The sequence below is a fragment of the Capricornis sumatraensis genome, chromosome 17, assembly GCF_032405125.1.
Source record: "Capricornis sumatraensis isolate serow.1 chromosome 17, serow.2, whole genome shotgun sequence".
Classification (NCBI taxonomy): domain Eukaryota; kingdom Metazoa; phylum Chordata; class Mammalia; order Artiodactyla; family Bovidae; genus Capricornis; species Capricornis sumatraensis.
The window spans coordinates 62,599,585-62,611,278 of NC_091085.1; the positions used below are offsets into that span (position 1 = coordinate 62,599,585).

The following is an 11,694-nucleotide window of genomic DNA, read 5'->3' on the forward strand; positions in this document are numbered from 1 at the left end:
AAGGGCTAAAAGAAACAAGAGAGTCAAGTTTCTGAATTCCATATGTAGGAAAAAAGATAATGAGGGAGGAAGACCATCAGCAAAAGTCTGGTTAGTGAGATCCATTACAAATACGTGTTGAGCACAATATAAAAAAAATCAAAAAATGAAAACATCTAAATAGATATTTCTTTCATACAAATGGCCAACAGGCACATGAAAAGTTGCTCAGCATTGCTAATTACTGTAGAAATGCAAATCAAAACTACAATGAGGTATAATCTCATACCACTCAGAATGGCCATCATCAAAAGGTCTACAAATAATAAATGCTGGAGAGTGTGGAGAAAAGGGAATGCTCTTACACTGTTGGTGGGAACGTAAACTGGTGCAACCACTATGCAGAAGAGTATGGAGGTTCCTTAAAAAATTAAAACTAGAACTACCATATGATCCAGCAACCACACTTCTGGGCATATATCTGGAAAAGATGAAAACTCTAATTCAAAAAGATACATGCATCTCAATGTTCATAGCAGCACTACTTACAACAGCCAAGACATGGAAGAAACCTAAATGTCCCTCAACAGATGAATGGGTAAAGATGTGGTGTGCACACACACACACACACACACACACACACACAGAAGTATAGATATAATGGAATAAAATATTACTGAGCCATAAAAAAGAATGAAATAATGCCATCCACAGCAGTATGGATGGACCTAGAGATGATCATACTGGTATCTGAAGTCAGAGAAAGACCGTTTATCACTTATGTGTAGGAGTTTTAAAAAATGATACAAGCGAACTTACATACAAAATAGAAAGAGACTCACAGACAGAAAACAAACTTACAGCTATGAAAGGGGAAAAAGAGGAAAACTGGGAATCTGGGTTTAACAGATGCACACTACGATACATAATACACAGAAGAACTATACAAAAAAGATCTTCATGACCCAGATAACCATGATGGTGTGACCACTCACCTAGAGCCAGACATCCTGAAATGAGAAGTTAAGTTAGCCTTAGGAAGCATCACTACAAAGCTAGTGTGGAGGTGATAGAATTTCAGTTGAGCTATTACAAACCCTAAAAGATGATGTTATGAAAGTGCTGCACTCAATATGCCAGCAAATTTGGAAAACTCAGCAGTGGCCACAGGACTAGAAAATGTTAGGTTTCATTCTAATCCCAAAGAAAGGCAATGCCAAAGAGTGTTCAAATTACCACACAATTGTACTCATCTCACACACTAGCAAAGTAATGCTCCAAGCCAGGCTTCAACAGTACATGAACCATGAACTTCCAGATGTTCAAGGTGGATTTAGAAATGGCAGAGGAACCAGAGATCAAATTGCCAACATCTGCTGGATCATCAAAAAAGCAAGAGAGTTCCAGAAAAACATCTATTTCTGCTTTACTGACTAAGCCAAAGCCTTTGACTGTGTGGATCACAACAAACTGTGGAAAACTCTGAAAGAGATGGGAATACCAGACCACTTGACCTGCCTCGTGAGAAACCTGTACGCAGGTCAGGAAGCAACAGTTAGAACTGGATATGGAACAACAGACTGCTTCCAAATCGGTAAAAGAGTACGTCAAGGCTGTATATTGTCACCCTGCTTATTTAACTTACATGTAGAGTACATCACACGAAATGCCATGCAGGAAGAAGTACAAGCTGGAATCAAGACTGCCAGGAGAAATATCAATAACCTCAGATACACAGATGACACCACCCTTATGGCAGAAAGTAAAGAAGAACTAAAAGCCTCTTGATGAAAGTGAAAGAGAGTGAAAAAGTTGGTTTAAAACACAACATTCAGAAAACTAAGATCGTGGCATCTGGTCCCATCAATTCATGGCAAATAGATGGGGAAACAATGACAGTGAGAGACATTATTTTCTTGGGCTCCAAAATCACTGCAGATGGTGACTGCAGCCATGAAATTAAAAGACTTGGTTGCTCCTTGCAAGAAAAGCTATGACCAACCTGGATAGCATATTAAGAAGCAGAGATATTACTTTGCCAACAAAGGTCCATCTAGTCCAGGCTATGGTTTCTCCAGTAGTGTATGTATGTGAGAGTTGGACTATAAAGAAAGCTGAGTGCCAAAGAATTGATGCTTTTCAACTGTGGTGTTGGAGAAGACTCTTGAGAGTTCCTTGGACTGCAAGGAGATCAAACCAGTCTATCCTAAAGGAGATCAACCCTGAACATTCATTGGAAGGACTGATGCTGAAGCTGAAACTCCAATACTTTGGCCACTTGATGCGAAGAACTGACTCACTGGAAAAGACCCTGATGCTGGGAAAGACTGAAGGCAGGAGGAGAACGGGACAACAGAGGATGAGATGGTTGGATGGCATCACCAACTCGATGGTCAGGAGTCTGAGTAACCTCCGGGAGCTGGTGATGGACAGAGAGGCCTGTTGTGCTGCCATCCATGGGGTCGTAAAGAGTCGGACACGACTGAGCAACTGAAGTGAACTATATATAATCAAGATAAACAAAGACCTATTATATTGTACAAGGAACTATATTCAACATCTTGTAACAACCTATAATGGAAAAAAGTCTGAGAAAGAATATATACATATATACACAAACAGATATACACATATATATACACAAACATAAAACTGAATCACTTTGCTGTATACCTGAAACTTTATAAATCAATTATACCTCAATAAAAAAAATAAAAGGACAAGATCTGATTGGGAAAACCCCCCTAATTTTGCTGGGAAAAAGGTGGAGAGGTGGGTCTCTAGACAAGAATGTTAGTGAGGGAACACTATTCTTGTTCTATCAATAGTGAGTCAACTCATTAAAAGGAGAACCAATGTATCACTAAGAACAGTATTTTTGTGTTCTGTGAACACAAAACATGTGTCCTTAAAATCAAAAGATACTTGGCAACATGCTTAGTAAATGCACCATGCTACATTTTTCTGACCAAGAGCCACAAGAAACAGTGGTTGGTCAAAGGTTTCAGGAGACTCCCAAGGAAAGGAAACAGTACACTTTCGCTTAACTTAGTACCTGTGTTTTCAATCCACCCCTCCCACATTCCTTACTCCTTTTTAAAAAATAAACTTGTTAATATTGGGCAGAACCGATTGTTTGAGAAGCATGGTTTTAGAAAATCTGGTTTAATTCTTGAACTTGCAAAAATGGAAACTTCAGGTATATTCAGGTTCCTGCACTGGAAGCATCATATTTCTGGAAAAACAGCTTTGAATGGAAGAAAATCAGCTGAGAGCAGAAACCAATTTCCAAAGGTGGATCCATTGGCCTGTGGTCTGGGGATGTTGGTGGGTGCCAGATGAGCCAGGAAAACTATCCTTGGGAAGCAAGCCTTGGCTAACTTCTCAGCAACCCTTGGCATTAGCCTGACTTTCCTGGATGTTTTTCAAAAAAGTTTTGGCAGAAATGCAGAACACAGAGGGGAAGGGAAGGCAATCCTCAGAGATAAAGGTAGGAACACATTTAGGCCTCTGGGGCCATTCATTCATTCATCCATCCATCTGTTAATCAAACATACGTTACTTACTAACCACGTGCTCAGCATTGTGCTAAGTGCTGCAGCCAACAGTGCAGCTTCAAGAGGCTCACGGACACAAACTGGTGCAAAGAAGGAAAAGTACCCTGAGAGAAATCTATTCAAAATGTAGGTTGAGGGGACACAACTTAGGGTGAGGGCAAGAGGGTAATCAAGAAGGACTTTACAAAGGAGGCAGTTTTCCAGCTAAACTTTGAAACAGGAGTGAAACCTGCATTTTAACAAGCACCTCAAGTGGTTAAATTTTGAAAAGCACTGTTCTAGGATATGAGATGGAGAAGGCGATGGCACCCCACTCCAGTCCTCTTGCCTGGAAAATCCCATGGACGGAGGAGCCTGGTGGGCTGCAGTCCATGGGGTAGCGAAGAGTCGGACACGACTGAGCGGCTTCACTTTCACTTTTCACTTTCATGCACTGGAGAAGGAAATGGCAACCCACTCCAGTGTTCTTGCCTGGAGAATCCCAGGGATGGGAAAGCCTGGTGGGCTGCCGTCTTTTGGGGTCGCACAGAGTCGGACACGACTGAAGCGACTTAGCAGCAGCAGGATATGAGACCTCCTACCTGGCCTTTTCTTGAGGACTATTTAAAGGTGCCCTCCAAAGTCACCATTAAAATTCATTATAAATCAGATGCAGTTTGCTTATAAATTTGTGACAAACTGCACCTTAGCCATGGCATGTTTCGCCAACTTATTTAACAGCTGCTGTTTTGTTACCTGGGCAATGTTTAACAACTCTAGGAGGGACTTTTCTTTCTTTTTTATATTTTTAACAACAACAACAAAAAACACCTTAACTATGTAAATTTTCAAGCATATTAAAAATCAACAGAACAGTACAACAAACCTCCATGTTCAACAACCATCTTCAACAACCCAGCTTCAACAACCATCCATTAGTGGACAATCTTGTTTTTAGATCTCCCATATTATGTTATGAGAAAGTCATTATAAAATTTTATCAGTAAATTAAAATGACATTCAAAATGTGTTTTCTTTTCTAGGAACACACAGGTTAACATCTTGTACCTCTAATAATCTAGGACTTATTAGATTGAAAGGATCTATTGAAAGGACCCCAATAGCAGTTTAAAATCTATATTCCCAAATTCCAAATGTCAGTGGCCACCCTCTGCCACATACTGGGGAAACATGAAAGCAGCCATCAAGGCAGGGGTTGCCTGGGCCATGTGTATATCTAAAATCTATGGGCATCTATAACAAGGCTGTCCAACAAAGCTAACACGCTTCAGGCAAGGTCTTTGTCATCTGAAACCATCTTAACACTCATCAGAGCTTCAAGTAGAGGAATTCATAAGGAATAAGTCACAGGTATCCATAATATTGATATTCTATTTCTTAGCTGACAATAATGTAGAAAGAGCCACAGAAAGAAGAAATCAACTGAGGACCCAATGAACTATAATACTTAGTTTCAACTTATAAGCGATAGCAAGCATCCTGGGTAAGCTACCTGAACCAGAATCTGTTATTTCCAAACTCTGCCTTGATTACTGAAAACAAACAAACAAAACCCCCAAACCCCACACAAGTAATAGCTCTCCTCTGAACCTATGAAAATCCAGTTGAAACCCAGTTTCGATGGACAAGCCCTGGTAGAGCCTGGGTCAGATGGAACGAATATCCAGTTTGGTCTTTCATTCTGTGGATATTTACTTTCTTTTTGACCACAGACTTTGTCTTCTAGAGCAGGTGTGGTCAGGTTCTGGGCAGGGCTGTGGCTTACTGTGTCAGCCCATGACCAGATGATGGATTTTGACGATGGCTTCAGATTGACCATCCGCTATCAACTGCATCTCCTGCTGGTTTATGAAGCCTGCTGCCTTGTTTCGAGGATTTCTCTTTGCCTTTTTTTGCTGTGTTGGAGCTGTTTCCTGGATCTGTTGTCTTTATGTCCCCTGATTTACTTCCTTGTATTAGGGGAGCACACCCTCCCATAGCTTTATAAGAAAAGGTATATGTCGGATTTCTTTTTGAGATCTTGAATGGCTGTAATTAATGTTTACCATTAGATCACAGCAGTTATTTATTCCAGTGACACATCTGTCAATACTTGTCATTGCTTTTATTTTTTAATCAAATTCGCTAGTCTCAATAAAAATAGAAAAAGCTACTGGAAAAGGTAATGGCTTGTATCCCTGAAATATATGCATACATCATCTTTAATACTAAATTCTAGCTGTGTTTTAGGTAATGCCATGAAATCATTTAACTTTTACTATTTAATTTCCACAACAGTGCCTGACTTGGTACCCTTGCAACCCTTGTTTTACAGGATTAAGAAATCAAGCCTCAGAAAGACTGAAACAGTTGCATGAGGTTACAGATGTAGCAAAAAGCACAAAAGGCTTTGAACCTCACTGTTTGGTACCTGGACAGATTCTGTGGGTGTGAGGAAGAAATTCTATTGAAAGAAGGTTTATAATTCACCTAATTAAAATTCACTGGCTATTATATATTCATACTTAGAGTGACCAAATTGGCTCACCTATGCAAAAGACTATATTATATCATAAAAATGGAGACTTGGCATGGACTTGCTTTCAGTCTCTTGAACCAGGTAGCAAATTCCAGCTACAAAACTAGTATTAATAGATGGAGATCTCAATCGAAATTTGCCAACACTCTTGCAAGTTTTTTCTTGCAGATCCAGGAGGGGAGAGACCTTGCTGATCTTATTTACCACTTGATAAAGGTAAAGGAGTATACCAATGCCTGGAGTGTTAGTCACTCAGTTGTGTCCAACTCTTTGCAACCCCATGGACTGTAGCCTGCCAGGGTCCTCTGTCCATGGAATTCTGAATTCTCTAGTTAAGAATACTGGAGTGAGTAGCCATTCCTTTTCCAGGGGCTCTTCCTGACCCAGGGATTGAACCCATATCTCGTACATTGCAGGCAGATTCTTTACTTTCTGAGAAACCAGGAAAGCCCAGGGAAGTGTGGAAGAGCCTGGCATTTAGTAACAGTGCTCAATATGTATTTGTTGAATGAACAGCCAATCTTTCTCCAGGGTAAAAGTCATATGGACAGTCTCCACATTCCATCTCTCATATGGAATAAAAGGATAGCCTGGAATGGGCGGGAGTACAACGAATGAGACCTTAAAACCACTCTGGGCTCTACTTCCCAAGTCGTGTACCCCATCTGTATGGAGGAGGGGTGCTCTTTTCAAATTCACATGTGTAATATGGGCTAGCAGTGATCCAGCCTGCAGGAAATTCACGAGATACGTGTCCCTGAAACCGAGTATAGGTTAAGTGTACTTTTTTTTTTTGCATTTTTTTTTGATGTGGACCATTTTTAAAGTCTTTATTGAATTTGCTACAACATTGCTTCTGTTTCGTGTTTTGATTTTTTTGGCTCTGAGGCTCCCTGACCAGGGATGGAACCTGCACCCCCTACAGTGGAAGGTGAAACCACTGGGACAGGGAAGTCCCTAAGTGCACTTTCAACAAATAGACTTTTAATACTTGGGGAAGCAAAGATTTCCATGTCCCTGCCTTTGGCAATGCTTGACCCACCAATATTCTGACACGACAAGCCATACCATACCAGTTCTCTTCAGTGGTGAACTCCTCACAACCCCCAGGACTCCCTTAGTTCTGCCCGGGATGGTGGAAAGACCGCAGGTGCCAACAGCTTGAAGAACACTCTTCTCAAATGTGTATTTTTCAAAGAGGCTTTATGATTCCCTAGCACCTACTTCAACTTTGTAATTTGATAGAAGGCTTTTCAGACTTGATTTAATAAATAAAGATATTGATTGTTTTGAGATTCCTGGCTCTTTTTACAGTTCTGGGAATGAATTATATTGAGCCTTGTCAATATTTATGTCAGTTTGCATTATCTCCCTGTGTTTCTTGACTGGAGTGCTATTGATGTTTGGGGTGGGTCAGTTCTTCATTGGGAGGACAGTCTCCAGCATTGTAGGATATTAATATTCTTAGCCCTTCCCCCCCAAATGCATGTAGTGCCCCAAATCACTGAAATACACAGATATTTCCCACATAGTTTCAAGCACCTCCCGGGGAACGGCACCACTATCTAGTGACCCAAATGATCACAAACTACAGATGACTGAGATATGAAAATAGCCAGGACTGAACATCACCAGGTTCCCCAGGGAAAGCATACACCTGGCAGTTGGTCAGCCATTCTCCTCCTATGCACCCTTCTGCTTCCTCTTTATCCTTTAGAGTCTTTATTATGAAACCTGTCAAAATGAATTCTGCACTGTTTCAAAGGGAAAATGCTTCCAGTACCTTGGAGGGAGCACAACTTGGAGGGTGTAGGAAGCTTAGTTTGACGTTCTATTTGTTTTCATACATGACATATGATGTTTCCAGGCTCCAAATCTATCCATCTGTCTGACAGTTATTGCCTGTACTGAGTGCAACACTGGTAGCTTAACACACTTCTACTCTCTTTTATCCTTACAACATTTTTGCCACCTCTTAAAATGCTTTCTACATTCCCATATTCTAGATGAAGAAGCCAACAGTTTAAAAGGGTATACATAAAGCTGATCCACTTCATTGTACAGTAGAAACTAATGTAACACTATAAAGCAATTATACTTCAGCAAAAAAAAAAAAAAAAAAGTATGAAATTCGGCCAGTCAACTTTCTGATTCCAATATCTATTTTCTGACAACAGGATGGTCTCTTGCTGTAAATCTAGTGAAAAAAAGTCTTGCAGGAGGGAATGGAGATAGGAGGGCCAGAAAAAGGTTTCTATTCAAAGCACATAGAAGTCTAATCCCCCAGGACACACCAAGCGGCATCATTAGCATCCAACCTGTCACCACCAGCTGGAGTTCCAGCTCATCTCAGATGAATGTGGGATGGGGGGGGGGGGGCGGCGAGCCTCTGCAGGCACTTTTCTACTTGGCACTGGGAAAGGAGTAAATTGGCTGTTGATTCATTAATAAACCAGGATAGAGTGTGGGCACCGATACCAGTCAATTCTCTGCTACCGCCTAGAGAATTTGGCTGCTACAATCTCCCCTTCCTGCTTTGGTGCAAAGAACCATCCAGGACCGGATATCTCAGAAGAGGAAGGAAGAGAGGAAACTGACTGGCTGGTCCTAAGGAAACTGATATGGTGGTTCCGGGGTTCCAGCATGGGATAAAGCAGCAGGAGGAGAACAGACACTGTGACCCATTAACACCATTCATATATTCATTCATTCATTCACTTCGCAATATTTATTGGGCATCTACCACCAGCCAGATTTTCTTCTAGGTAAAGCTACACCAACAAAAAAACAAATACCCCTGCCCTCATTGAGCTTATATTCTAATGAGGGGACACAGGCAATAAGCATATTAATACATGGAATAACATATTACACAGAAACAAATACTCTGAGCAAAAAATTACAGGGAGGGGAGAACAGAGCTCGTGAGTGTGTGTGGGGGGGTAGGGAGGTTGATTTTAAAACAGTGATCAGAGAAGCTCTCAGCCAGTGACATATGAATCAAGATCTAAAAGCACCACCATGCTGGGCCCTGTTCCAAGAGGTTCCCACTTGATCTCATTAATACAACCACCCTGAGAAATATGGCTATGATTATCCCCACTTCACAGACAAAGAGGCTGAGGTGAAGAGAAATGCAGTGATTTCTGCAGATCATTAGGATTTGAACTCAGGCAGTCTGAAGTTCAGCGGCTGAACGCTTGAATGTTGGTGCAGACAGCCTACAAACGCGGTATGAGAGAGGGCAAGCTGTGACTGCAAATGAGGCCTCTGTGTGCACCCAGGAAGCCAGTACAGTGCCACGCATGGGCAACTGTGGGTGGACTTGCAGGGGGGAAGGGGGTAGAGGCTCTTGATCTTTATGGAGTTTACTGGGAGTCTCCGGGTCTGCGGCTGGGGAGCTGGGTCTGGCGAGGCGGCTGGGTGGGGGAGGGAGCTCGCTGCAGGGTTGTCCTGGGCCAGCTGCCCCAGTCAATAAGGTTAGGACCTCGCCAGAGCTCCTCGCCCTCCTGGGTTCTCACAGAGCTCCTCCCTGGGCAGCTGAAGGCGGTAGTGGAAGTGAGCTCAGGAAGTAGCACCAGCTGCTTCTTCTACAGAGACAGCCAGAGTTGGCAGAGGTCAGCACAAAGGGCAAGCTGCACGGAGTGCAGGAGCTCCCCAGTGCATTCCCAGGTCTGGAGGGGCGCCGGGGAGTCTTTGGGGGGTGGCAGGAGAGGCTCAGTCGCAAAGAGTCTGACACGACTGAGCGACTGAACTAAAGAGAGGCGCAGATAGGGTCGCTGTGCAGCAAGTGAGAGATGAACAACTACGTGCTGGGGTAAGAGAGGACAGAGCGGCACAGGGCGCACAGAAGAAATGCCTGGAGAGGGAGCAAGCTCACTGGAATAAAGGGACCAAGAGGTGCCGGAAGAGAGTGAAGAAGGGTCAGCTGGCGGGGGAAGAAGCGCAAAGGAACTGGTGTCCCAGAGAGGGCGTGCTCAAATGTGGGACCAGGGGTCTAGAAGACATTGGGAAGCGCTTAGGGACCCTCGGAGAGTGGCCCAGGTGGTGCCCCAGGCACAGCAAAGACAAGACTACGTGCTAAAAAATAGAGACGGTGCTGCCTCTTGAGACCCGGGGCAAGGGATAAGCAAGGAGGGCGCAGAGTCTGCACGCTCAGATAACGCGGAGCGCTGTTGCTGTTAGAGTGGTGCGCTTTGAGGCTCCAGAAAAAAAGGTTGAGAAGTGGATGGGTGCCCAAGAATGTCGGAGGAGGCGGGAGGGAAAACGGAAAGTCCAAGGAAGAACTTGCTTGGTTAGCAGAGAAGGCACAGCACTGCTGGAAGTGGAGAGCCGCCCAGGGCGGCTTGGTCAGGGTTCTGAGCGCCACCGGGAGCACAAAGGAGGCGCTGATGGTTGGAGGGAGAGTGCGGAGAGTCTGAGAAAGGTGAGCAGAGAGTAGAAAAGCCCCGGTGCCCGGGCAGTGAGGAAGGGAGCGGTGAAAAGCGGAGAGTGTGAGGAGTCCCCACGAGGGGGTCCTGCCACTAGGGTCTTCTGTGCCTGGCTGCTGCGGGTCCTAATTTACTTACCATGATGGAGAAGACTAAAGCCACAATGTTGATGGGGTACGCGGGGCAAAAACAGGCGACGATGGCAAGCCACAAATAGTTTTGGGGCTTGGGCACGTCCTCCTCGGTCTTGTCATCGTCGGTGGTGGCCTCGGGACTGCTGTCCAAAGCCCTCTTGAAGTCCGAGCTGGGAGCGTACTGAGACATGGGCGAGGTCGGCGGTGCGGGGAGGCGCAAGAGCACGCAGTCCGTGTGGTCTGGGGCTTTGGCCGCAGGCTCCCGGCGAGTCGCTGAAAAGCCAGTGGCGCAGGACTCCAGGGAAACGTAATCTCACCCCTTCTGCGCCTTCCACTTGCACCTGCCTGGGCTCAGGGACCCGAGCCAAGAGCCTCCGGCACTGGAGGGACGGAGCGAGTGAGGGCTTCGGGGAGGCACCGGGGGAGGAGAGAGGGAGCCAGCCTGAGAAACAGGGGAAAGGCACCCCTTGAGGATACACCCGGGGGGCCAACAAGCAGACACAAAGACTTACAGGTTAAGAGTCTTACAGGGAAGGGAAAGGGAAGACCCTTTACATGGCAGACTAACTGACCTAAGGCTGAAGATGACCAGCTCCTCTTTTAAAGCAGCATCACAGGAGGTGACCCAACTCTATCCAGTTGAGCACCCAGCCCTACCCAGGAGGTAGCAGACTTACTACTTCCTCTTGACTTTAATGATTTGCTTTCCCTGCTCTATGATCCTTCTTCTAAGAGTCTGAACACTGAGCCTCACTGATTCATCTTCCCCAACAGGTAGGCAGGGAGCAAGGTGCTCAGTTTGGGGCACCTAACATCACTGAGGGGGCCTCTGGAGACTGGTGTGTCAAGAGGCAGCAGGCACCACCCAGGCAGGGCCTATCCTGGTACCCTCTACTTTCTCCCAAGTGTACCGTCAAGGAGTCCTTCTCCTCTCCACTTTTCCACCTTGGAGGAGAGAGAAGCAGGCAGATCTAACTTGTGCAAACACAGGTGGTTACCTGGGATGGAAAGGAGAGAGAGGGATCCACTTTGGGAACTGGAGTGAGGGTAGCTGAGATACATCAGCAGTCTGAGCA

The 11,694-nt window shown here is 44.6% G+C and overlaps 1 protein-coding gene across 1 annotated transcript in view; it reads right to left on the reverse strand.

Moving 5' to 3' along the window:
• The window catches only part of TMEM233 (transmembrane protein 233), a 35,031-nt gene extending 24,223 nt beyond the window's left edge, over positions 1–10,808 (reverse strand). Inside the window, exon 1 of the mRNA XM_068989615.1 lies at positions 10,623–10,808. Coding sequence (XP_068845716.1) covers positions 10,623–10,808 — 186 coding nt within the window. The remainder of the gene's footprint in view (positions 1–10,622) is intronic.
• Between the last annotated feature and the right edge of the window lie 886 nt (positions 10,809–11,694).